At 49.6% G+C, this 27,318-nt stretch overlaps 1 protein-coding gene across 1 annotated transcript in view; it reads right to left on the reverse strand.

The window, feature by feature from the left end:
* Positions 1-1,124: 1,124 nt before the first annotated feature.
* Positions 1,125-27,318, reverse strand: part of LOC140394463 (protein mono-ADP-ribosyltransferase PARP12-like) — a 91,137-nt gene continuing 64,943 nt past the window's right edge. The window contains exons 9-12 of the mRNA XM_072481759.1: positions 8,213-8,309; positions 3,779-3,909; positions 3,133-3,284; positions 1,125-2,637 (exon numbers count right to left, since the gene is read on the reverse strand). Coding sequence (XP_072337860.1) covers positions 2,378-2,637; positions 3,133-3,284; positions 3,779-3,909; positions 8,213-8,309 — 640 coding nt within the window. The 3' untranslated portion in view covers positions 1,125-2,377. The remainder of the gene's footprint in view (positions 2,638-3,132; positions 3,285-3,778; positions 3,910-8,212; positions 8,310-27,318) is intronic.

Genomic DNA, 27,318 nt, shown 5'->3' on the forward strand with positions numbered 1-27,318 from the left:
CTGTGCTACTGGAGATATGCAGACTTTGGTTGTTGGACCTTCCCTTTCTGAAAAGCTCAATCGATAACTGGCTATAATCGAAGGGGTGGAAAGGAACAATAAGAATATCGGTGCCAAACCTCCCACTACAGCCTATCAGCTATAAATGTCACCCTGTTGGCAAAGGGAGCCAGGCACTTGGAAACTCCCATCCAATTCAACAGCACTGCCCACTTGGAGAATTCATTTATTTAGAGTTAAATTTTCGTTTTTTTCCTTTGTTAAATTTTTAAGTACCCAATTCATTTTTTTTTCAAATAAGGGACAATTTAGTGTGGCCAATCCACCTACCCTGCACATCTTTGGGTTTGCGGGGATGAGACCCACGCAGACACGGGGAGAATGTGCAAACTCCACAAGGACAGTGACCCGGGGCCGGGATCAAACCCGGGTCGTCAATGCTGTGAGGCAGCAGTGCTAACCATTGTGCCACTGTGCCGTCCAGGATTACATTTTTTCAGAGGAGCCATCTCCTCTTTGTTCTATCAGGTTTTCTATGCTTCCTTCCCTCCCTCCTATTTTTCTGTAACAATTTCCATCCTTCCTAGAACCATTTTCCATTTCTTTTCTTGTCCCACTACCACCCCCTTTGTGGTTTAATCTCTCCCTCCCTCCACCCTGTCCCAGATCTTCCCTTTTGTTATGTTTTCTCTCCCACCACCACATTTTCCTGGCTTTGTATTTGTTTGAAATCTATGTTCATTTCTAACCTCTTCCAGTTCTCATTGACCTTAATTGTTGGCTGGGATGCGTTACGGGCCTCCTCAGGGATTGTTCTGGGAAGTGGGAGTGGGGATGAGAAATAGGATGGGAGGACGGACGGACTTCATGCAAGGAGGCCAATGGAGGTGTTTTTGTGGTCAATTTTGGGCATCTTAAGGACTCTTGCTGAAACTGCCAATATTTTAACCAGTGGTGAGGGGAGAAGGGGACCCTCTGTGGGCAGAATGCCAGGCACACTCTGGTGGCACCTAAGTTCCAGGGAGGTGGGGATAGTCAGGAGCAACTGCACCTCGGCCGTTTCCAACAGCCCTGGACAGGATTTTATGTATAATTGATTGCCTGACTTTTGCGCTCTTGCGCATCATGGCGCTTCAGTCCCAGTAGCGCCTACGAGAGCAGTGGTCATTTCTGGTACTGCAACGATAACTGGCTATAATCGAAGGGGTGGAAAGGAACAATAAGAATATCGGTGCCAAACCTCCCACTACAGCCTATCAGCTATAAATGTCACCCTGTTGGCAAAGGGAGCCAGGCACTTGGAAACTCCCATCCAATTCAACAGCACTGCCCACTTGGAGAATTCATTTATTTAGAGTTAAATTTTCGTTTCCTGATCAGGCACCCTGTGGCTTATGGCCAGCCCCTCAGAGGGCAAGGGCCGCCCTGGCAAAAGTAAAGCACCCATTGGGCCAAACCCTACTCACATCTGTTCTGGGACTTTGTTGCAGTACCAGAAATGACCACTGCTCTCGTAGGCGCTACTGGGACTGAAGCGCCATGATGCGCAAGAGCGCAAAAGTCAGGCAATCAATTATACATAAAATCCTGTCCAGGGCTGTTGGAAACGGCCGAGGTGCAGTTGCTCCTGACTATCCAGCTACTGGGTCTGGGCTCCAACTGCCACATAAAATTCTGTTTCTCTCGCCACTGAAGCTAAGCACTTCCCAAAATTTTCTACTTTTGCTTTGGATTTCCAGCATCCGCAGATTTTCACTTTTTCGAATCTCTATTTCATATGCATCATTTTAATGAGGGTTAGTGCAAGAGACACTCTCAAAGAAAGGTTTTTGTTAGAAAGCAGAGTTAGCTTAATTATCCCAAGTGAATTATGTTAGCTGCTGATGTAGTACAGTAGTTCTATTACTGGGCTAGTAATATAGAGGCCTGGAATATCAATCAATTAAGACCTAGATTTGAATCCCACCCTAGGCAACTGAGAAATTTAAACACCGCTAACTAAATAAATGTGGACTAAAAAACTAGTATCAGTGATGACTACAAAATTATCTAATAACCCATCTGCTTCGCTTAGGGAAGGAAATCTGCCATCAATGCCTCGCCTGGCCTACATGTGACTCCAGACCCACAGCAATGTGGTTGACTCTTAACCACCCTCTCGGTAGTATGCTACAAAGAAACTATAATTTGGAGTGTCTGGGCAGTCTTGCCAAAACAGGAAGGCAGAGGCCAACTTAAGTGAACCAGATGGGATAAATTTCTAATAGATCATTCGTTTGTGTGTTCTACAGGGAGACATCGAGATGACGAATGATCAGGTTCCCTCAAGGTGCAGCTGTGGAACGGCCATATCCTGCCTCAGCAGGTTTAATTTTCCTTAACTGTTGTATTCAATAACGTACTCTGGATAGATCTGGTGTTTCTCGAAGATGACGAATATGGATGGGTTGGAGACATCGTTAACGCAACTGTCATAACACCTGGTCTTCGTGCCATCTCTCTCGGGTGGTCGGAGGTAAGAAGAGCATCCTTTCACAAACTGCCCCACCAAAACTCGGGCAACAAACATGGTCATCGTGGTTCGTCCACGTTGGCAGTAATTGTGGGAGTAGGACGCATCCCTGGCAAAATAGCTTCCTGAAGAAAGAAAGAACTTGCATTTATATAGAATCTTTCAGGGTCTAAAGAACGTCCCAAAATTCTGTACAGCCAGTCTAGTATCTTTCTCAAGTGTAGCCACTTTGCACACAAGCAAGAATGTGATAGAGGTCAGATAGCCTGTTATTGTGATGTTGGTTTGGGTACAAATATTAGCTACACCAGGGAAAACACTGCTTGCTCTTTTTGATCAGGGATCTTTTACGTCCACCCGCGAGAGCAGATGAGGCCCCACTTTAATATTTCACTCCAAAGACGGCGCTGGCTGACAGCATAGCACTCCCCCTCACTGCTGTACCAGAGTGTCGGCAGAGATTTTGAAGCTCAAGTCTCCAAGGACTTGAATTCACCACCTCCCGACTCTGAGGTGAGCGGGGCTATCCACTGGGCCATGGTCACTCACAGCAACATACTTGGATCAAACAGCACTGCCACCAAGTCAGGGAAGCAGCTATCTTGAAAACTCGCAGGTACCTCTTCCATAGGTGGTTCCATGCACACCGCAGATCCTCCAGTCAAAGTTCTGCTGGCAGATGGCCTCGATATATTGGGGATCAGTGCCATGGAAAAGCTGCTTCTCAGCCACATCTGTGCCACTGCTGGTCTTCTTCATCTGTTCCTTCTGCCTGTCTCAGAAATACAAACAGGACGGACGTGAGCAGCATTGCACTGACAGGGGAGCCCGAAGGACAAGCACACTACACTCTCTCTGTACTTCAGGGGCAATCCCTTTTATAAACAACTACTGGAATCCTTATATTCTGGAGACGAGTTGTACCATCAAGGAAGGTCTCGGGTTCCTATTTAGCGTTGAAAAGGGTTCTAGAATTTGCCTCGTTACCACTGCTGAGGGAGAGAGAAACACAAGGTTCCACTGCTGCTGGTTCCAGGATGGTAAACCCTATTGGGCAGAGTCAGGTAGGAAAGGGTTGGGAAGGGTTTGGGGGAGAGGAAGGGTTTGGGGGATAGGCGAGGGGCCAGGGGTGATACATATCCCATCCTGCTGAGACTCAGAGGAAGAATAGTTCCTCAGCTGAATTGTTAGAAAGGTCAGGCACCCAGGAATCTGTTTACCCTCCACCCTTATTTAAAAAGCAAAGCTGGTGCAACTTTTACAAACCATTGAAAAACTTCCCAAAGGGCCAGGTTTTGGATCCGTTCGATTTTCCTAATCACGCTATTCCTCATCGTCCGCTGAAAGAGGGACTGCACCTGTTTATATTCCTCTGAAGTTTCCAGCAAGCGAATGAGCTGCAGAGAGAAGGTTAACAGTCAAATCACAGAGGGCTGCTAATGTAAACACGTTTAAACACAATGGGCTTAAAACAATATCAAAAGTTAGCCTCTGCTTGATTCCATCACAATCTACTCCAGTATAAACATTTGATTCTTTGCAATGTAAAGTTTATCAGGCGGTTGTGTGGCTGTCGTCTCCCTCAGTCAGGTGACCATGCTGTAGAATTCCACTCGAACTGGACAACCCTCCAAGATCTCTGCGCTCCACCCATTGCGGCGTCTTGTGCACTCACCTGCACTGATGCTGTCTGTAAGACGAGACGCTAATCTGAGGCCTGCACAGGTCTCTCAAGTGGACAAAGAATAATTTAGCCCGACGGTAGAGGGGAATCGAGGCGTACGCCTCCGGTAAGGCTGGTAACATGGAACATCCGGGGACTGAATGGGCAGGTTAAAAGATCACGGGTGTTTGAGCACCTCCGCGTGAAGGACTATGTTAGGTTAAGGAAGGGGTGGGTTGGGCAGGTTTTCCACTCGGGGTATGATTCGAAATCGAAGGGAGTGACAATTTTAATGAGCAAAAAAATGGGATTTGTGAGTGCGAAAGAAGTAAGGGATCCGGGTGGAAGATTGTGAGTGTGAGTGGGGCATTGGACGGGGCACTGGTGGTGTTGATAAATGTGTATGCACCAAACTGGGACGATGTGGGTTTTGAGGGGTCAAATAAAACCTACCCATTCCCGGCATCTTTTTTTCATTATATTTCATCCCGCTCTGGATTGAAGTTGTAGCGAAAACGTGAAGGCTGATTGGTCCATCCGCCAGCTTTAAACATGGGCAGGCCATGTAAAACAACTTTCAAATGACTCCTTAATGGGCTCAATTTCCAGCTTCATTGTTAGCAGGCGCGCTTCCGACTTCCGCGTACGCTCACCGAACAAAATATTGTGCACAATAATGTTGGAACGCTTGCCGATATCTTCTCGCTCGATTTTATGCACTGTCTGGTTGGGTGTTTGCCTGCTCAACCAACGTAATATTCTGGCCCAGGTTTTTCGAAGATCACGGGGACAAATCTCTGCCAATATTATTGATGTGGAGATGCTGGCGTTGGACTGGGGTGGGCTAGTAAGAAGTCTTACAGCACCAGGGTAAAGTCCAGCAGGTTTGTTTTGAATCACTAGCTTTAATATTATTGCACAAATGCTTAGCCATTCTAACAGAGGGAACAACTCAATTACGTTTATCAAGAATCTCCATTAAAATAGTTGAGCCAAGAGAATTTAAAATTGATGAAGAGATGGTACTGGATGGGTTATCTGTATTTGAAGTGGATATTGAACCAGGACCCTGCTGAGATTCATCAAAGGATGCTGAGGGAAGTTAGGGTAGAAATTACAGAGGGACTGACTGTCATTTTTTCAGTCTTCCTTAGATTCAAGAATGTTGCCAGAGGACTGGGAATTGCAAATGTTACACCCTTGTTCCAAAAAGGGTGTAAAAGATAAGCCCAACAAATACAGACCAGCCAGTTTAAACAAGGTGGTGGGGAAACTTCTCGATACGATAATTCTGGGCTGAAATAAATAGTCGGCAAATGTGGGTTAATTAAGGAAAGCCAGCATGGATTTTTTAAATCGTGTTTAACTAACTTGCTGGAGTTTTGAGGAGGTGACAGAGAGGGTTGATAAGGGTAATGTGGTGCACATGGACTTTCAAAAGGCATTTGGTACCATGCGTCACAACAGGCTTATGAGCTCATGGAATAAAAGTGACATAGCAACATGGATATGAAATTGGCTGAGTGACAGGAAACAGTGTAATGGTTAACGGATTTTTTTCTAGCTAGATGATGGTTTATAGTGAAGTTCCACAGAGGCTATTTATGGGACACCTGCTCTTTCTGATATATATATATAAATAGCCTAGACCAAGGTTGTACAGGGCATGATTTCACAATGTGCAGATGATATGAACCTTGGAAGCATTGTGAACTATGAAGAGGATAGTGTAGAACTTCACATAAAGAGGATGGTGAATGGGTGGAGATGTGGCAGATGAAATTCAATGCTGGGAAATATGAAGTGATTTATTTAGGTTGAAAGAACATGGAGAGAAAATATAAAATAAAGGGGACCACTAAGGGTGTGCAGGAGCAAAGGGACCTGAGTGTATATGTGCATAAGTCAGTGAAAATGGCAGGGCAGGTGGAGAGAGCAGTTAATAAAGCAGATAGTATTCTGGGCTTTATTAATAGGGGCATAGAGTAAAGTGGTTATGTTAAATGTGTATAAAACACTGAGTCGGCCTCAACTGGAGTTAGTGTCCAGTTCTGGGTGTCACATTTTAGGAAAAATGTGAAAGCTTTAGGGAGGGCGGGGAAAAGACTCACAAAAATGATTCAAGAGATGAGGAACTTCAGTTACAAAGTCTAGAGAAGTTGGGATTGTTTTTCTTGAAGAGAAGGTTAAGGGGAGATTGGAGAGAGGATGTTCAAAATCATGAACCATGTGGACAGAGTAAAGATGGATAAACTGTTCCCGCTCGTGGAAGAATAACGAGGACACAGATTTAAGGTCATTGGCAAAAGAAGGAATGGTAACATGAGGAAAAACATTTTCACACAGCGAGTGGTTAGGATCTGGAATGTACTGTCTGTGAGTGTGGTGGAGACAGATTCACAGTGAGTGGTTAGGATCTGGAATGTACTGTCTGAGAGTGTGGTGAAGTCAGATTCACACAGCGAGTGGTCAGGATCTGGAATGCACTGTCTGTGAGTGTGGTGGAGGCAGATTCATACAGCGAGTGGTTAGGATCTGGAATGCACTGTCTGAGAGTGTGGTGGAGGCAGATTCACACAGTGAGTGGTTAGGATCTGGAATGTACTGTCTGAGAGTGTGGTGGAGGCAGATTCACACAGTGAGTGGTTAGGATCTGGAATATACAGTCTGAGAGTGTGGTGAAGTCAGATTCACACAGCGAGTGGTTAGGATCTGGAATGCACTGTCTGTGAGTGTGGTGGAGGCAGATTCATACAGCGAGTGGTTAGGATCTGGAATGCACTGTCTGTGAGTGTGGTGGAGGCAGATTCACACAGCGAGTGGTTAGGATCTGGAATGTACTGTCTGAGAGTGTGGTGGAGGCAGATTCACACAGTGAGTGGTTAGGATCTGGAATATACTGTCTGAGAGTGTGGTGAAGTCAGATTCACACACCGAGTGGTTAGGATCTGGAATGTACTGTCTGTGAGTGTGGTGGAGACAGATTCACAGTGAGTGGTTAGGATCTGGAATGTACTGTCTGAGAGTGTGGTGAAGTCAGATTCACACAGCGAGTGGTTAGGATCTGGAATGCACTATCTGTGAGTGTGGTGGAGGCAGGTTCATACAGCGAGTGGTTAGGATCTGGAATGCACTGTCTGAGAGTGTGGTGGAGGCAGATTCACACAGTGAGTGGTTAGGATCTGGAATGTACTGTCTGAGAGTGTGGTGGAGGCAGATTCACACAGTGAGTGGTTAGGATCTGGAATATACAGTCTGAGAGTGTGGTGAAGTCAGATTCACACAGCGAGTGGTTAGGATCTGGAATGCACTGTCTGTGAGTGTGGTGGAGGCAGATTCATACAGCGAGTGGTTAGGATCTGGAATGCACTGTCTGTGAGTGTGGTGGAGGCAGATTCACACAGCGAGTGGTTAGGATCTGGAATGTACTGTCTGAGAGTGTGGTGGAGGCAGATTCACACAGTGAGTGGTTAGGATCTGGAATATACTGTCTGAGAGTGTGGTGAAGTCAGATTCACACAGCGAGTGGTTAGGATCTGGAATGCACTGTCTGTGAGTGTGGTGGAGGCAGATTCATACAGCAAGTGGTTAGGATCTGGAATACACTGTCTGAGAGTGTGGTGGAGGCACATTCACACAGCAAGTGGTTAGGATCTGGAATGTACTGTCTGTGAGTGTGGTGGAAACAGATTCACACAGCGAGTGGTTAGGATCTGGAATGTATTGTCTGAGAATGTGCTGGAGACAGATTCACACAGCGAGTGGTTAGGATCTGGAATGTACTGTCTGAGAGTGTGGTGGAGACAGATTCACACAGCGAGTGGTTAGGATCTGGAATACACTGTCTGAGAGTGTGATGGAGGCAGTTTAAAGGAACTGAATTATGATCTGAAAAGGAGGAATGTACAGAGTTATTTGGAGAAGGTGGGGGAGAGGCAATAGGTAATTTGCTCCTTTGGAGAGATGATGGGCTGAATGTATACCTCCGCAACACACAATTCTTCCCTCATAACAACTCTACCAGCAAATTATTCTACCTTATAGTCCGTGTCTGTAGGAACTGATTTATCCCAGTGTTCCGGAATGCATTTTCCTTTGCTGGTCTTGGACTGTTCTTGTCCAGGTTTTCCTTGGCTACAAGTAACAGAGTCATTAACCTTACTGACATGAATGGAACATCAACAAAAGGTCAAGTATACAATTATTAAAAAGAAAAATATTCAGTTTTGAAAATTATATGCCATAAGACCATAAGACATAGGAGCAGCATTGGGCCATTTGGCCCATCGAGTCTACTCCGGCATTCAATCATTGCTGATATGTTTTGCATCCCCATTCTCCTGCCCTCTCCTTATAACCCATGCTCTCCTATTAAGAACGTATCTATTTCTGTCTTAAACAAACTCAGTGATTTGGCCTCCACAGCCTTCTGCAGAAAAGAGTTCCAGATTCACCACCCTCTGGCGAAAGGAATTCCTCCTTATCTCTGTTTTCAAGGATCGTCCCTTTAGTCTGAGATTGTGTCCTCGGGTTCCAGTTTCTCTTACTAGTGGAAACATCCTCTTCACGTCCGCTCTATCCAGGCCTCTCAGTATCCTGTAAGCTTCAATAAGATCCCCCCTCATCCTTCTAAACTACGAGTACAGACCCAGAGTCCTAACCGTTCCTCATATGACAAGCTCTTCATTCCAGGGATCATTCCTGTGAAACTGCTCTAGACTCTTTCTAAGGCCAGAACATCCTTCCTTAGATACAGGGCCCAAAACTGCAATCAAACTTCTAAATAATGCCACGACAGCACGGTAGCATTGTGGATAGCACAATTGCTTCACAGCTCCTGGGTCCCTGGTTCGATTCCGGCTTGGGTCACTGTCTGTGCGGAGTCTGCATATCCTCCCCATGTGTGTGTGGGTTTCCTCCGGGTGCTCCTGTCTCCTCCCACAGTCCAAAGATGTGCAGGCTAGGTGGAATGGCCATGATAAATTGCCCTTAGTGTCCAAAATTGCCCTTAGTGCTGGGTGGGGTTACTGGGTTATGGAGATAAGGTGGAGGTGTTGACCTTGGGTAGGGTGCTCTTTCCAAGAGCCGGTGCAGACTCGATGGGCCGAATGGCCTCCTTCTGCACTGTAAATTCTGTTAATTCTATGACTATAAGCAGCGAATGCGAGAAGGTAGTGAAGTTTCCTTCCACTGAGCTAAACTCAAAAACTAAGCCATCTTTCAGATGAGATATCAAACCGAGACTACCCCCTCAGTTGGACATCACTGTTCCTGGGACCACTATTCTGAAAGAGCAGGCAGTTCCTTCTGATTTCCAGGCAGTATATTTCCCCCCAACCCACGTGACTGAAAAATGGGTTTATCTGATCGTTCTGAAGTTGCTGTTTGTCAGACCCTGTTGTCCACAAATTGGTTACATCGTTTCCTACATTACAAGCGAGAGACTACACATAAAATCCTTCTTTAGTGGCTGCAAAGCACTTGGGGGCCGGGCGGGGGGGGGAGAGAGGATGTGACTTGAAGTTGCAAAAGGCGCTATGTAAGTGCAAGTCCTTCTTTGTTATTAACACTACGAACAACAGCTTGCATTTATATAGTGCCCTTTTCTTCTTCAGTTCTCTGCCCAAAAGGAGGCCTTGGCAATCATTCGCTGAACCCTGAATGAGTGTTTTGATTTTTTTAGCATGAGATGGGGTGAGGACGCAGGCCCCAAGTCTGCCTCAGCCAGAACAGGGATCAAACTTGACGGGGGACCTGATAGAGGTGTGCAAAATTGTGAGAGACGTAGATAGGGAGAAACCTTTCCGCTTTAGTGGAAGGATGAATAACCAGGGGACATAGATTTAACGTCAGGGGCTGGCGATTCAGAGCGGATTTGGGGGAAAGCGTTTTCACCCAGAGGATGGTGGGAATCTGGACTGTCTGAAAGGATGGTAGAGGTGGGAACCCTCACAACTTTTATGAAGCATTTAGATGAGCACTTGTAGCACCACAGCATACAAGGCGATGAACCAAGTGCTGGAAAATGGGCTTAGAATAGATGCTTGACGGCCGGCACAGATACAATGGGCCAAATGGTCGCTTTCTGTGCTGTAAACCTCTATGACACCAAATCCCATGCTGTTGACGTTGATCTGATCCACGAGTTAGCCATTTAGCCAACTGAGTCAAACAGGCCCCCGATAGTGCCCTGAACATTGTAAAATGGCCCAAGACACTGAGCACATGAGGAGATATTAGGCTACGAATACACAAGCAGAATACATTAGATGCTGGAAATTGGAAATAAGAACAAAAAAGTGCTGGAAAATCTCAGCAGGCCAGGTAGCATCTGCAAAGAGCGAAACAGAGTTAATGAGCAGCATAATATCGAGGGGACGAGAGAGATCGCCTCCCCCACCTCCTGCCCCAAATGCAAAGTAGATAAGGAGCTGACTTGTTCCACACCAGCCCGCCCCACATTAATATTGTGCTGTGGCAGAACTTAAGAATTGTGGGTCTGCCCGAAGGGGTGGAGGGCCCGAGGCCGACTGAGTACTTTGCCAAGATGTTGGCAGAGCTGCTGGGGAGGGGGAATATCCCTCCTGGCATGAGCTGGATCGGGCTCATCGGCCGTTGCGCCCTAAACCAAAGGCGAATGAACCACCAAAGGCAGTAATAATTTGCTTCTTCATGTGAAGGAGAAGGTCCTGAGTTGGGTGAAGCAGAAGCAGGCGGTGCAGTGGGCAGGAGTTGGTATATGCATATACCAGGACTTAACCGTGGAGCTGTTGAGAAGGCGGGCAGCCTTCGGTCGAGCTAAGGCGGTACTCTGCAGCAGTGGTGTGAGGTTTGGTGCAGTGTACCCAGCTAAGTTGAGGGTGACCTACAACTCAAATAACTGGGGGCTGGATTCTCCGATATTGGGACTATGTCCCCACGCTGTCGTAAAAACTGTGGCCTTTCATCGACAGAAAAACTGGCGTGCAAGGGCCACATATCCATAGCCCTGCAGGGGGCCAGCAGTGAACCATTGGGAAGCTCACAGCTTTTGCTGCAGATACGGGCCCCTGCACTTCCAGGTCAGAGAATGTGCATGCGCACAGCGGAGTCCTCCAGGTGGATAAAGAGGTGGGCGGAGTGTCAAAAGCTGGTGGAGGAGAAGTTGGGGGTGGTTAAGAGGTATGCGGGGATGCAGATTCAGCTCTTCAGGACAGGAGGAAGGAGTGCTCCAGGCTAGGTTTGACCAGTTGTCTACAGGGAAGACGGTGAGCCAATTGAGACGGGCGAGGAGAGCGGTTTATGAATACGGGGAGAAGATGGGACGCATGTTGGCAGGCCAACTTAGGAGGGAGGCGGTGGTGAGGGAGATAGTCCAGGTGTGGGATAGGATGGGGAAATTGGTGGTGGCTCCGGAGCAGATTAATAGGGGGGGGGGAGATTCTCCGGTCACCGATGGCAAAATCACAATCGGCCGGAAAATCCCAGTTTGCACCAAAATCGGGGGCGGCGTCGCTTTTGCAATGCTCTGAGTGCTGAATTTGGTGCATTTGAGTACGATAGTGAGAGTTTGGTGACCGAGGGAGTATAAGGCTTCATTTTTATCTAAAGTTTAGTCTTTCTTTTATTTAGTTAATTAACTTAAAAGTTGCTGTTTGGTTTAGAAGAAGGTGAATGTTCAATAAGCTTTAAACCGGCTTCTACTTGTAGGCACTTGCAGCTGGAGCTTGTTAATTAGTTAATTGGATTAGGCCAGTTTTCAGAGGCGAGATTCACAGTATAAAAGTGATCCCCTACAGTGCAGACTTTGTTTGCACTGAGTGCTGAATTTGGTGCATTTGAGTGCTATAGTGAGAGTTTGGTGACTGAGGGAGTGCTGAATTTGGTGCATTTGAGTGCTATAGTGAGAGTTTGGTGACTGAGGGAGTGCTGAATTTGGTGCATTTGAGTGCGATAGTGAGAGTTTGGTGACCGAGGGAGTGCTGAATTTGGTGCATTTGAGTGCTATAGTGAGAGTTTGGTGACTGAGGGAGTGCTGAATTTGGTGCATTTGAGTGCGATAGTGAGAGTTTGGTGACCGAGGGAGTTAGGTGAGGAGGGAGCAAGGCGCTCCTTTCATTTTGTTTCCGACATTTCCGCAAAGAGTGCGAAGAGAGCCAGGAGTTTACAGAAAGTGTAGCTGACTGAGAGCAGGGTCGGAGGGCGGAGATCTAGTTAGTCCACAGGGCAGCTATATTCTGTCAGGTAAGAGGGGATGGAGGCTAGGCCAGTTACATGCTCCTCCTGTAGGATGTGGGTGGTGAGGGATACCACCGGTGTCCCCACTGACTATACCTGCGGGAAGTGCACCCAACTTCAGCTCCTCAAAGACCGTGTTAGGGAACTGGAGCTGAAGCTGGATGAACTTCGGATCATCCGTGAGGCAGAGGGGGTGATTGAGAAGAGTTACAAGGAGGTAACCACACCCAAGGTACAGGACAAGAATAGCTGGGTTACAGTCAGGGGGAAAAAAACAAACAGGCAGAAAGTGCAGGGATCCCTCGTGGCCGTTCCCCTTCAAAACAAGTATACCGTTTTGGATGCTGTTGGGGGGGGATGACCTACCGGGGGAAGGCCCTAGCGGCCAGGTCTCTGGCACTGAGTCTGGCTCTGGGGCTCAGAAGGGAAGGGGGGAGAATAGAAAAGCAATAGTTGTAGGAGATTCAATGGTTAGGGGAATAGATAGGAGATTCTGTGGTCGCGAGCGAGACTCCCGAAAGGTATGTTGCCTCCCGGGTGCCAGGGCCAGGGATGTCTCGGATCGTGTCTTCAGGATCCTTAAGGGGGAGGGGGAGCAGCCAGAAGTCGTGGTGCACATTGGTACCAACGACATAGGTAGGAGAAGGGGTGTGGAGGTAATAAACAAGTTTAGGGAGTTAGGCTGGAAGTTAAAAGCCAGGACAGACAGAGTTGTCATCTCTGGTTTGTTGCCGGTGCCACGTGATAGCGAGGCTAGGAATAGGGAGAGAGTGCAGTTGAACACGTGGCTGCAGGAATGGTGTAGGAGGGAGGGCTTCAGGTATTTGGATAATTGGAGCGCATTCTGGGGAAGGTGGGACCTGTACAAGCAGGACGGGTTGCATCTGAACCAGAGGGGCACCAATATCCTGGGAGGGAGGTTTTCTAGTACTCTTCGGGAGGGTTTAAACTAATTTGGCAGGGGAATGGGAACCGGATTTGTAGTCCAGCAACTAAGGTAGCCGATATTCAGGACGCCAAAGCGTGTAATGAGGCAGTGGGGAAGGGAACACTGACAAAGGAGAGTACTTGCAGGCACGGAGAGGGGTTGAAGTGTGTATACTTCAACGCAAGAAGCATCAGGAATAAGGTGGGTGAACTTAAAGCATGGATCGGTACTTGGGACTACGATGTGGTGGCCATCACGGAAACTTGGATAGAAGAGGGGCAGAAATGGTTGTTGGAGGTCCCTGGTTATAGATGTTTCAATAAGATTAGGGAGGGTGGTAAAAGAGGTGGGGGGGTGGCATTATTAATTAGAGATAGTATAACAGCTGCAGAAAGGCAGTTCGAGGAGTATCAGCCTACTGAGGTAGTATGGGTTGAAGTCCGAAATAGGAAAGGAGCAGTCACCTTGTTAGGAGTTTTCTATAGGCCCCCCAATAGTAGCAGAGATGTGGAGGAACAGATTGGGAAACAGATTTTGGAAAGGTGCAGAAGTCATAGGGTAGTAGTCATGGGCGACTTTAACTTCCCAAATATTGAGTGGAAACTCTTTAGATCAAATAGTTTGGATGGGGTGGTGTTTGTGCAGTGTGTCCAGGAAGCTTTTCTAACGCAGTATGTAGATTGTCCGACCAGAGGAGGGGCAATATTGGATTTAGTACTGGGTAATGAGCCAGGGCAAGTGATAGATTTGTTAGTGGGGGAGCATTTTGGAGATAGTGACCACAATTCTGTGACTTTCACTTTCGTAATGGAGAGGGATAGGTACGTGCAACAGGGCAAGGTTTACAATTGGGGGAAGGGTAAATACGATGTTGTCAGACAAGAATTGAAGTGCATAAGTTGGGAACATAGGCTGGCAGGGAAGGACACAAGTGAAATGTGGAACTTGTTCAAGGAACAGGTGCTACGTGTCCTTGATATGTATGTCCCTGTCAGGCAGGGAAGAGATGGTCGAGTGAGGGAACCATGGTTGACAAGAGAGGTTGAATGTCTTGTTAAGAGGAAAAAGGTGACTTATGTAAGGCTGAGGAAACAAGGTTCAGACAGGGCATTGAAGGGATACAAGATAGCCAGGAGGGAACTGAAGAAAGGGATTAGGAGAGCTAAGAGAGGGCATGAACAATCTTTGGCGGGTAGGATCAAGGAAAACCCCAAGGCCTTTTACACATATGTGCGAAATATGAGAATGACTAGAGCGAGGGTAGGTCCGATCAAGGACAGTAGCGGGAGATTGTGTATTGAGTCTGAAGAGATAGGAGAGGTCTTGAACGAGTACTTTTCTTCTGTATTTACAAATGAGAGGGGCGATATTGTTGGAGAGGACAGTGTGAAACAGATTGGTAAGCTCGAGGAAATATTTGTTAGGAAGGAAGATGTGTTGGGCATTTTGAAAAACTTGAGGATAGTCAAGTCCCCCGGGCCTGACGGGATATATCCAAGGATTCTATGGGAAGCAAGAGATGAAATTGCAGAGCCGTTGGCAATGATCTTTTCGTCCTCACTGTCAACAGGGGTGGTACCAGGGGATTAGAGAGTGGCGAATGTCGTGCCCCTGTTCAAAAAAGGGACTAGGGATAACCCTGGGAATTACAGGCCAGTTAGTCTTACTTCGGTGGTAGGCAAAGTAATGGAAAGGGTACTGAAGGATAGGATTTCTGAGCATCTGGAAAGACACTGCTTGATTAGGGATAGTCAGCACGGATTTGTGAGGGGTAGGTCTTGCCTTACAAATCTTATTGAATTCTTTGAGGAGGTGACCAAGCATGTGGATGAAGGTAGAGCAGTGGATGTAGTGTACATGGATTTTAGTAAGGCATTTGATAAAGTTCCCCATGGTAGGCTTATGCAGAAAGTAAGGAGGCATGGGATAGTGGGAAATTTGACCAGTTGGATAACGAACTGGCTAACCGATAGAAGTCAGAGAGTGGTGGTGGATGGCAAATATTCAGCCTGGATCCCAGTTACCAGTGGCGTACCGCAGGGATCAGTTCTGGGTCCTCTGCTGTTTGTGATTTTCATTAATGACTTGGATGAGGGAGTTGAAGGGTGGGTCAGTAAATTTGCAGACGATACGAAGATTGGTGGAGTTGTGGATAGTAAGGAGGGCTGTTGTCGGCTGCAAAGAGACATAGATAGGATGCAGAGCTGGGCTGAGAAGTGGCAGATGGAGTTTAACCCTGAAAAGTGTGAGGTTGTCCATTTTGGAAGGACAAATATGAATGCGGAATACAGGGTTAACGGTAGAGTTCTTGGCAATGTGGAGGAGCAGAGAGATCTTGGGGTCTATGTTCATACATCTTTGAAAGTTGCCACTCAAGTGGATAGAGCTGTGAAGAAGGCCTATGGTGTGCTCGCGTTCATTAACAGAGGGATTGAATTTAAGAGCCGTGAGGTGATGATGCAGCTGTACAAAACTTTGGTAAGGCCACATTTGGAGTACTGTGTACAGTTCTGGTCGCCTCATTTTAGGAAGGATGTGGAAGCTTTGGAAAAGGTGCAAAGAAGATTTACCAGGATGTTGCCTGGAATGGAGAGTAGGTCTTACGAGGAAAGGTTGAGGGTGCTAGGCCTTTTCTCATTAGAACGGAGAAGAATGAGGGGCGACTTGATAGAGGTTTATAAGATGACCAGGGGAATAGATAGAGTAGACAGTCAGAGACTTTTTCCCCGGGTGGAACAAACCATTACAAGGGGACATAAATTTAAGGTGAAAGGTGGAAGATATAGGAGGGATATCAGAGGTAGGTTCTTTACCCAGAGAGTAGTGGGGGCATGGAATGCACTGCCTGTGGAAGTAGTTGAGTCGGAAACATTAGGGACCTTCAAGCAGCTATTGGATAGGTACATGGATTACGGTTAAATGATATAGTGTAGATTTATTTGTTCTCAAGGGCAGCACGGTAGCATTGTGGATAGCACAATTGCTTCACAGCTCCAGGGTCCCAGGTTCGATTCCGGCTTGGGTCACTGTCTGTGCGGAGCCTGCACGTCCTCCCCGTGTCCGCGTGGGTTTCCTCCGGGTGCTCCGGTTTCCTCCCACAATCCAAAGATGTGCGGGTTAGGTGAATTGGCCAATGATAAATTGCCCTTAATGTCCTAATTGCCCTTGGTGTTGGGTGGAGGTGTTGACCTTGGGTAGGGTGCTCTTTCCAAGAGCTGGTGCAGACTCAAAGGGCCGAATGGCCTCCTTCTGCACTGTAAATTCAATGATAATCTATGATTAATCTAGGACAAAGGTTCGGCACAACATCGTGGGCCGAAGGGCCTGTTCTGTGCTGTATTTTCTATGTTCTATGTTCTATGTTCTCCGTCCCCTCAAAAACGGCAAATTCGAGGAGTATGCCACACACCGTATGGACGGCCTCAGGACACCACCTGAGGCCCTCCCCCGATGCTCCGCCCCCAATGGGCCAAGTTCCCGACGGCGCAGCATACTTATCGTATTTTCTTTCATGGACCCCGCGTGGCGGCTGCAGCATGTGTCCAGCGCCGCCACAGTCGGGGGGGGGGGGAGCCATGCCACTGGCCAGGTGTAGCTTCGGCGAGGGCCAACTGGTGGGGTTGGTCCGGGGGTGGCGAGGGGGGTTACTGGGGGACATTATTTGCCAGGCCGGGTCTGCCCACGACCGGCGTCACGTTGCATGCCGCAGCTGCCACAGGCCACCGCCGTGCGCATGCGCGGCCACGGACATGGCCATTCTCTAGGCGTTTTTGGCATGGGAGTTTCCCCGGCGCAGCTGCGAGCCCCCACCCCGCAACGGTCCCGGAAGCAGTGCAGCTATTGCGCTGTTTTTTCTGGCATTAAACGCCACTGCTCCCATGCTGGCGTCTGCAAATCACAGAATCCAGCCCAGGGTGTTTGAGGAGTTTTATGAAAAGCTTTATCGGATGAGCCACCGAGAGAGATACGAGAGATGAGGGAGTTCCTGGACGGGTTGCAGTATTTGAGGCTGGATGAGGAAGATAGGGCCAGGTTGGAGGGGTCGGTGGGGGAACAAGAGGTAAAGGAGGCAATTGGAAAGATGCGATCGGGGAAGACGGCAGGGCCGGAATGGTTCCCTGTGGAGTATTACAAGAAGTCCAAAGACAAATTGGCGCCGCTGATGTTGGGGATGTTTGAGGAGGCAATAGGGAAGGGAGTGCTACCACAAATATTGGGACAGGCTTTGATCTCCCTGCTGTTCAAGAAAGACAAGGACCCGACCGAGTATGGGTTGTATAGGCCTATAACGCTACTGAATGTAGATGCCAAGATACTGGCGAAGGTGCTGGTGGCTAGGCTGGGGGGGAAGCCTCCCGAAGGTAATAGGAGAAGATCAGATAGAGTTTGTGAAAGGAAGGCAACTGTTTTTGAATATCAGGAGATCAGTAAATGTAATCATGACACCGGCCGAGGTAAAGGAGACGGAGGTGGTGGTGGCGCTAGATGTGGAAAAGGCGTTCGATCGGGCAGAGTGGGGGTACTCGATGACGGTCCTAGAGAGATTCGGGTTTGGGCCATGATTTACGGAATGTATACAGCTATTATATAGGAAAGCGATGGCAAGTGTCCGCACAAATAATATGAGCTCGGGGTACTTTGCTCTGCACCAGGGTGTCAGGCAGGGAGGGGTGTCCTATGTGCCCCCCTGTTAGTTGCATTAGCAATAGAGCCATTGGCCATCGCTTTAAGGAGTTCAGGATTGCAAGGGGATGGTGGGGGTGGGGAACATGAGATATCCTTGTCCGCGGCGATTTGTTGTTGTATGTTTCTAAGCCGCGTACGTCGGTGGGGAACATAATGGGGCTTCTCCAAATTTTTGGTTCGTTTTCAGGATATAAAATAAATTTGGAGAGGAGTGAGTATTTTGTACTGTCCCAGACGGGGGTCGGGGGGGGGGGGGCTGCCATTTCGCAGGGCAGCAATCCACTTCAGGTATTTGGGGGTGCAGGTGGCATGGAACTGGGGAGGGGTGGGGGCTCCGCAGGTACAATTTTACTAGCTTGGTGGGGAGGGTGAAAGCGGACTTGACAAGGTGGGACAACCCCCCTGTGTCACTGGAGGTCGGATGCAGGTGATTAAAATGAATGTGTTGCCACAATTTTTGTTTTTGTTCCAGTGCCTGCCGGTCTTTTTACCGAAGACATTCTTCAAGGAAGTGGGTTAGGATGGAGGAAGGTCTGAGTCGGGGGTCGGGGTTGAGGGCACTGGTAACGGCACCGCTTCCGGTGGCCCTGGGTAAGTACTCTGGGAGTCCGGTGATGGTGGCAACACTGAAGATTTGGAGACAGCTGAGGGGTTGGGTCAGGGGAGATGCCAATCAGGAGGAATCATAGGTTTGAGCCAGGAAGGCTGGATGGGCAGTTTCGGAGATGGGAGGAGGGAGAGGGTCATGGTATTGAAAGCCCTGTTCCTGGGGGGACGTTTTGCGAGATTGGAAGTGTTGGGGGAGAAGTATGGACTGGGGCAAGGGGAAGGGTTTTGGTTCCTGCAGCTCTGAGACTTCGCAAGGAAGGAGGTTCCGAGCTTTCCGATAGCATCGCCCCCTCATTTTTGGAAGAGGTACTGTCGGCAGGAGGGTTGGAGAAGGGGGTGATGTCGACGATTTATGGGAAGATTCTGGAAGAGGATAGGGTGTCTATGGAAGGGATTAAGGCCAAGTGAGATGAAGGGTTGGGGGAGGTAATGGAAGAAGGTTTGTGGTATGAAGTGCTATGAAGAGTGAACAAAGAACATGAACAAAGTAAAGTACAGCACAGGAACAGGCCCTTCGGCCCTCCAAGCCTGCGCCGACCATGCTGTCCGTCTAAACTAAAATTTTCTACACTTCCGGGGTCCGTATCCCTCTATTCCCATCCTATTCATGTATTTGGCAAGATGCCCCTTAAACGTCACTATTGTCCCTGCTTCCACCACCTCCTCCGGCAGCGAGTTCCAGGCACCCACTACCCTCTGTGTAAAAAAACTTGCCTCGTGCACCTCCTCTAAACCTTGCCCCTCGCACCTTAAACCTATGCCCCCTAGTAATTGACCCCTCTACCCTGGGAAAAAGCCTCTGAATATCCACTCTGTCTATGCCCCTCATAATGTTGTAGACCTCTATCAGGTCGCCCCTCAACCTCCGTCGTTCCAGTGAGAACAAACCAAGTTTATTCAACTTTCCTCATAGCTAATGCCCTCCGTAGGAGGCAACATCCTGGTAAATCTCTTCTGCAGTCTCTTTAAAGCCTCCACATCCTTCTGGTAGTGTGGCGACCAGAATTGAACACTATACTCCGTGTGGCCTAACTAAAGTTCTGTACAGCTGCAACATGACTTGCCAACTTTTATACTAAATGCCCCGGCCAATGAAAGCAAGCATACCGTATGCCTTCTTGACTACCTTCTCCACCTGTGTTGCCCCTTTCAGTGACCTGTGGACCTGTACACCTAGATCTCTCTGACTGTCAATACTCTTGACGGTTCTATCATTCACTGTATATTCCCTACCTGTATTAGACCTTCCAAAATGCATTACCTCACATTTGTCCGGATTAAACTCCATCTGCCATCTCTCCGCCCAAGCCTCCAAACAATCTAAATCCTGCTGTATCCTCTGACAGTCCTCATCGCTATCTATAATTCCACCAATCTTTGTGAGGACCGCAAACTTACTAATCAGACCAGTTACATTTTCCTCCAAATCATTTATATATACTACGAACAGCAAAGGTCCCAGCACTGATCCCTGCGGAACACACTAGTCACAGCACTCCAATTAGAAAAGCACCCTTCTATTGCTACTTTCTGCCTTCTATGACCTAGCCAGTTCTGTATCCATCTTGCCAGCTCACCCCTGATCCCATGTGACTTCACCTTTTGTAGCAGTCTGCCATGGGGGACCTTGTCAAAGGCCTTACTGAAGTCCATACAGACAACATCCACTGTCCTACCTGCATCAATAATTTTTGTGACCACCTCGAAAAACTCTATCAAGTTAGTGAGATACGACCTCCCCTTCACAAAACCGTGCTGCCTCTCACTAATACGTCCACTTGCTTCCAAATGGGAGTAGATCCTGTTGAACGTTTCAACCTCATGCGCGAGGTTGGGGCTGATACAACTGAAGGTCATATTTAGTGCGCACCTCACAAGGGCGATAATGAGCTGACTCTTCGAGGGAGTGGAGGATGTCTGTGAGCAATGTGTGAGGGGCCCCGCATACCATGTTCATATGTTTTGGTTCTGTCCGAAGCTGGAGAGGTATTGGAGGGAGGTCCTAAGCATCATCTCGGGAGTACTACCTGTGGCCATTTTCGGGGTGTTGGACCGGCCAAGGCTGCAGGCTGGTGCGGGGGCAGAAGTTTTAGCCTTCGCCTCGCTGATTGCCCGGAGGCAGGTCCTATTGGGGTGGCGGTCAGCTTCATCGCTCTGTGCCTCGGCTTGGTGGTGGGACGTACATGAATTTTTGACTCTTGAGAAGGTGAATTTTGAGCTGAAGGGGACGAAGGAAGGGTTCTACAATTCGTGGGGACTGTTTGTTATGCACTTTTGGGAACTGGTTGCCATTGAACATTGGGGGGGTGAAGGGGGGGGGGTTACTGTTTCACTGTTTTATTGTTAACTTTTACCTGGAATGCACAAATGGATGTATTGGATTGTACATTGAGGGGGGTGTTGTTTCTGGGGGATAGTTATCATGTTTGTTTTTCTTTTGTTGTTTATTTGGTGAAATTGTAGAAAATGTGGAGAATAAAAAGATTTTTTTAAAAACTGTTTCTCTCTCCACAGATGCTGCCAGACCTGCTGAGTTTGTCCAGCATTTTCTGTTTTAATGATTTAACGGATGCGATTCAGCAGCCTAGTTACGCCCAACTTGGTGTACAGCTCATTTAAATATACGTTCTCCAGATTCAGCCAGCACCCGGGACTCAACGGCCGCGCCCGAGGGACCTCGCAAGGGCGCCACTTTGTACTGGTCCACATTTAACGGCACCTGGGGGGGGGGGGGGGGGGGGGGGGGGAGGTTTACCAGGCCATTGGAGACCCTCGGGTGGCCATGGACTAGGTGGTACCTTGACACTCCCATTGGTACCTGGGCATGGCAATTGCCACCCTGGCACCTGTCAGGGTGGCCCGGTGTCACTGTCAGGGGTACTGCCAGGGTGCCAGTGCTATATTGTCCGGGTGCCTGGTTGGCCGGGGGGGCGGGGGAGTTCTCCTCAAGGTTGGTGAGGTGAGTTGTCAAGAGATAGCTTGACATGGCCCTGGTGGCTAAATGGATCAAGGGGTATGGAGGGAAAGCGGGAGTGTGATACTGAATTTGCATGGTCATATTTGTCATGATATTCAAACACACATCACAACACACACATCATGATAGACAGACCAACAGACCAATTAGCACACATAACACGACAGCCAATCACAGACAAGAGCAGACACAGTATAAGACAAGAAACACAACACCTGCTGGCCAGTCCATCTGGAGACAGCACAGGGCCAGGACCTCATTAACAAGACACTCACACAGTCACCACGTGCTGAGTACCAAGACAGATGTGTAAATAACTAGTTGGAATAAAACTGCGTTGTACCAATCGCAACCGTGTTGGTTTGTCTGTACCTCAGAGCACCCAACACCACATGGTACCAGTGAGTAAATCTATACTTACCGGCATATCTGCCATCCTGAGCCATGGACACCCACAACAAACCGCAGCCGTTGCAAGTCGCTGGGAACCTGGGCACCAACTGGAAGCTCTTCAAGCAGCGATTTGAACTGTTCATGCGAGCCAACGAAAAACAGGGCGCCTCGGACGAAACAAAGATTGCCATGCTCCTCACTACCGCAGGTCAGCACGCCATCGATGTATACAACTCCTTGGTGTTCGCAGAAGGCGAGAACAAATCTAAATATGACATGGTCATCCTCAAGCTCGACCAGCACTTCAACATTGAGGTCAAGAAAGCTTTGAGAGGTATATCTTTCAGCAGCGCCTACAAGGTATGGATGAGCTCTTTCAGTCTTTCCTGACACACCTCCACATACTCGCGCAGTCCTGCGGTTACGGTACCACCTCAGAGTCCATGATCCGGGCCCAGATCGTTTTTGGCGTTGCCTCCAGTGGCCTACGCCAGCAGCTTCTAAAAATTAAAGGCATCTGCAGTGGAAGCCTGTGTCCTGCATGAAAATGCGACCAGCCGCTATGCCCAATTTCAGGCGACCGAATCGGCACACAGGGGGTCCCAAGCGATCGAATCGGCAAGCCAGGCCGCCCACGAGGCCAAACGCATCAGGCAATCGAGTTTCTCCCGGCCCGCGGCCCGGACGAGGGCGGCCGTTTCGCGCGCTTTTTGAGGCCTCCCGCGTTTGGGCGCGCCAAAACCAACGGCAACATTGAGGGACGCACTGCGCAGGCGCGCTCGACGCAAGACCGAACTGCACATGCGCAGTGGCGTAACGAACGCCATGACGTCATGACGTGCGGCAACTGTGGAGCTGCACATTTAAACGGGCAATGTCCTGCAAAAACCCGACAATGCCTACGCTGTGGCAAGGTGGGCCACTACGCTGCCTACTGTCGAGCGGCTCAACCTGTGGATCTTCCACATCTCCGGCAACCTCGCAGACACGCGCGGACCATCCAGCCTCCACATCACGACATCCAAACCGACGACACAGATGACCAAGACGCCTCCCGGGTTGCGGTCATTGATGCGAACCAGGTCAACACCATCAATCCGGCCGATGAATGGAGTGCCACCCTGACGGTCAACCGATCGCCGATCACTTTCCGCCTGGACACTGGCGCATCCGCCAACCTCATAGCATGGTCAGCCTTCTACGCCATGAAGGTCAGACCACCAATCCAGCCATCCCGGTGCAAGATGGTCGACTACAACGGGAACGTTATCCCGGCCATGGGACCCTGCCAGCTCCAGGTGACACACAAAACACACACGGCCACACTCTCGTTCGAGATAGTTGGCTCATCGAAGGACTCCCTGCTGGGCGCACAGGCATGTAAGGCTCTCCACCTTGTGCAACAAATACTTTCTCTCTCTCCAGACGGCACGTCTGACTTCCCGGATGCTGAGTTCAACGCACAGCTCCAATCGCTCCTCGCCCACAACCAGGAGGCATTCGAAGGCATGGGAACACTGCCATACACCTACCGAATTCGCCTCAAACTGGACGCCATCCCGGTCGTTCACGCACCTCGCAGGGTTCCTGCGCCACTTAAAGACCGCCTCAAGCTGCAGCTGCAGGATCTCCAGGACCAAGGGGCCCTATCCAGGGTCACGGAGCCCACGCCATGGGTCAGCTCCATGGTGTGTGTCAAGAAGCCCTCTGGCGAGCTCCGCATCTGTATAGACCCCAAAGACCTCAATAATAACATTATGCGGGAACATTATCCCATACCCAAACGGGAGGAGATCACCAGTGAAATGGCCCAAGCGAAGATATTCACAAAACTGGATGCTTCTCAAGGATTTTGACAGATCCAACTGGACCCGTCCAGCCGAAAGCTATGTACCTTCAACACCCCTTTCGGCAGATTCTGCTACAACCGGATGCCATTTGGCATCATCTCGGCATCCGAGGTCTTCCACAGAATCATGGAGCAGATGATGGAAGGCATCGAAGGGGTGCGCGTATTTGTGGACGATGTCATCATCTGGTCCACCACACCGTAGGATCACATACATCGTCTCCAACGCGTTTTTGCCCGCATACGGGAAAACGGCCTGCGCCTCAACCGAGCCAAGTACGCCTTTGGCCAGACCGAATTGAAGTTCCTGGGGGACCACATCTCCCGGTCAGGGGTCGGTCCGGATGCAGACAAGGTGAGCGCCATCACAGCCATGCCGCAGCCGGCCGACAAGAAGGCTGTCCTACGATTCCTTGGCATGGTCAACTTCCTAGGGAAATTAATTCCCAACCTTGCCTCCCACACAATGACTCTGCGCCACCTCGTCAAAAAATCTACAGAGTTCCAGTGGCAACACACTCACCAGCTGGAATGGGAGGAGCTCAAACGCAAACTCACCACGACACCAGTGTTGGCGTTCTTCGACACGTCTCGTCCCACCAAAATCTCAACTAATGCCAGCCAATCCGGCATTGGAGCAGTGCTCCTGCAGAGGGATGACACGTCGTCATGGGCCCCGGTTGCCTATGCATCGCGGGATATGACCCCCACAGAGCAGCGCTACGCGCAAATCGAAAAAGAATGCCTGGGCTTGACAACCGTCTATGGTCTTCCACGGTTCACGGTCAAAACTGACCACCGCCCCCTGGTCAGCATAATAAACAAGGACCTGAACGAGATGACCCCTCGCCTCCAGCGCATCCTACTTAAACTCAGGAGGTATGACTTCCAACTGGTCTACACTCCAGGGAAGGACCTCATCGTGGCGGATGCCCTATCCAGAGCAGTGAGCACGCCGCCAGATGCGGAGGGGTTCGTATGTCAGGTCGAGGCACAGGTGGCCTTGACAGCGGCAAATCTGCCGGCTGACGACTCCAGTCTGGCCCGCATACGCCGAGAGACTGCGGCTGACCCCCTTTTACAGCGAGTGATGCGCCACATGACGGGAGGATGGCTCAAAGGGCAGTGCCCACAGTTCTATAATGTACGAGACGATCTAGCCATCATTGATGGGATCCTTCTGAAGCTGGACAGGATTGTCATTCTGCACAGTATGCGCCAGCTGGTTCTCGATCAAATACACAAAGGCCACTTGGGGGTCGAAAAGTGCAGACGGAGGGCCCGAGAGGCGGTATACTGGCCGGGCATCAGTGACGATATTGCCAACATGGTGATCAACTGTACAACCTGCCTAAGGTTTCAGCCGGCGCAACCTCCTGAGACGCTTCTGCCCCATGAGCTGTGACGTCCCCCGGGGCGAAGGTGGGTGTCGACCTATTTCACGCGCTTGGCATGAACTATGTTATCATCATGGACTACTTCTCCAATTACCCAGAAGTCATACGCCTACACGATCTGACGTCGTCTGCTGTCATCAGGGCCTGCAAAGACACCTTTGCTCGCCATGGCATTCCGATGACTGTCATGTCGGACAATGGGCCCTGTTTTGCCAGCCATGAATGGTCGTCCTTTGCAGCCTCGTATGGCTTCACACACGTGACGTCCAGCCCTCTGCACCCCCAGTCCAATGGAAAGGCGGAGAAGGGCATTCACATTGCCCAGCGGCTCCTCTGCAAGGCTGCTGCTGCCGGATCGGACTTTCACTTCGCCCTGCTGGCCTATCGCTTGGCCCCACTAGCCACGGGTCTCTCGCCAGCACAGCTGCTGATGGGTCGCGCCCTCAGAACCACTGTGCCTTCCATCCTGGCACCAACAATAGACCTTGCTCCGGTACTGCATAGGATGCAACTGCAGCGCGGTCGCCAGAAGAGATCGTACGACACAAGGGCAACTGATCTTCCCTCCCTGGCCCCGGGAGACAATGTCCGCATTCATCTACAAGACGGTGGCTGGTCAGCACCTGCCGAAGTTCTCCGACGCGTGGCTCCCCGCTCGTTCCTGGTATGCATGCCGGATGGATCCGTGCGTAGACCCTTCGCCTACTTCCACGCTCGCAATGGAACCATACACAGACGCCGTGTCCTCCACTAGTTCCTGATAGCTTCTTCGTGGAGCTGCCATATACCATGCCCCTTCTGTCGCCGCCCCTGGCCAGGCTCGCACCTCAGCCGGTGGTTCTCGACCCACCCTTGAGTCGGTCAACCCGAATTCGTCGCCTACCTACTAGACTGGACTTATGAGACTGTTCACACGTCAAGTTTTAGCAACTACTGTATTGTAACATGTCACTGGTTTATCGTTCCAGGTCTCGTTTGATCGGACCACATTTCAACGTTCTTCTTCTTTTGTTATGGTACAACCTCGTTAGCATGCCACACCTGACATCGCCCCTCGTATATAGTTACGCCACATGTACATGCTGTAAATATCACGCACACACACCTTTAGCTGCACTCAGGACACATTCATCTTTATAACCACGTAGGCACATAATCTTGTAAAAAAGGGGGGATGGACTTCCGGGTGCGGCGATGACCAGCTGAGTCGCACGTTTCGGCAGCTCCCGGTGAAACGGACTTTTGGGCTCTTGGTAGGAGCCCCAACGGCAATTTTGACGGCTAAAAACACTGTGCGGTAAACCAGAAGGGAATTCCCCCCTGGATACGGATGGAAAAAGGAGGAGAAAGTGGCCGGATTGCAGTGGATCCTTTAGAACAGCGGCAAGGAAGGCAAGCAAAAACCAAGATGGCGTCGGAAGGTGGCAGTTTAACATGGGGCCCTGAACAACAATTGTTCTTGAAATGCTGTGTGGAAGAGCTCAAAAAGGAAATGAAGAAAGAGCTGTTGGCCCCGATACTACAGGCGATCGAAGGGCTAAAGGAGGAACAAAAGACCCAGGAGCGGGAGCTTCGGGTCGTGAAGGCAAAGGCAGCCGAGAATGAGGACGACATACAGGGCCTGGTGGTGAAGACGGAGATGCATGAGGCACATCAGAAACGATGTGTGGAAAGGTTGGAGGCACTGGAGAACAACGCAAGGAGGAACAACCTGAGGATTCTTGGTCTTCCTGAAGGTGCGGAGGGAGCGGACGTCGGGGCATATGTGAGCACGATGCTGCACTCGTTAATGGGAGCGGAGGCCCCGGCGGGTCCGTTGGGAGGTGGAGGGAGCATCCGAGTGATGGCGCGAGGACCGAGAGCAGGAGAAATTCCCAGAGCCATAGTGGTGAGATTCCTCCGTTTTAAGGATAAAGAAATGGTCCTTAGATGGGCAAAGAAAACTCGGAGCAGTAAATGGGAGAACGCGGTGATCCGCGTTTATCAAGACTGGAGTGCGGAGGTGGCGAGAAGGAGGGCGAGCTTTAATCGGGCCAAGGCGGTGCTTCATAAAAAGAAGATAAAATTTGGAATGCTGCAACCGGCAA

The sequence above is a fragment of the Scyliorhinus torazame genome, chromosome 2 (assembly GCF_047496885.1).
Source record: "Scyliorhinus torazame isolate Kashiwa2021f chromosome 2, sScyTor2.1, whole genome shotgun sequence".
NCBI lineage: Eukaryota > Metazoa > Chordata > Chondrichthyes > Carcharhiniformes > Scyliorhinidae > Scyliorhinus > Scyliorhinus torazame.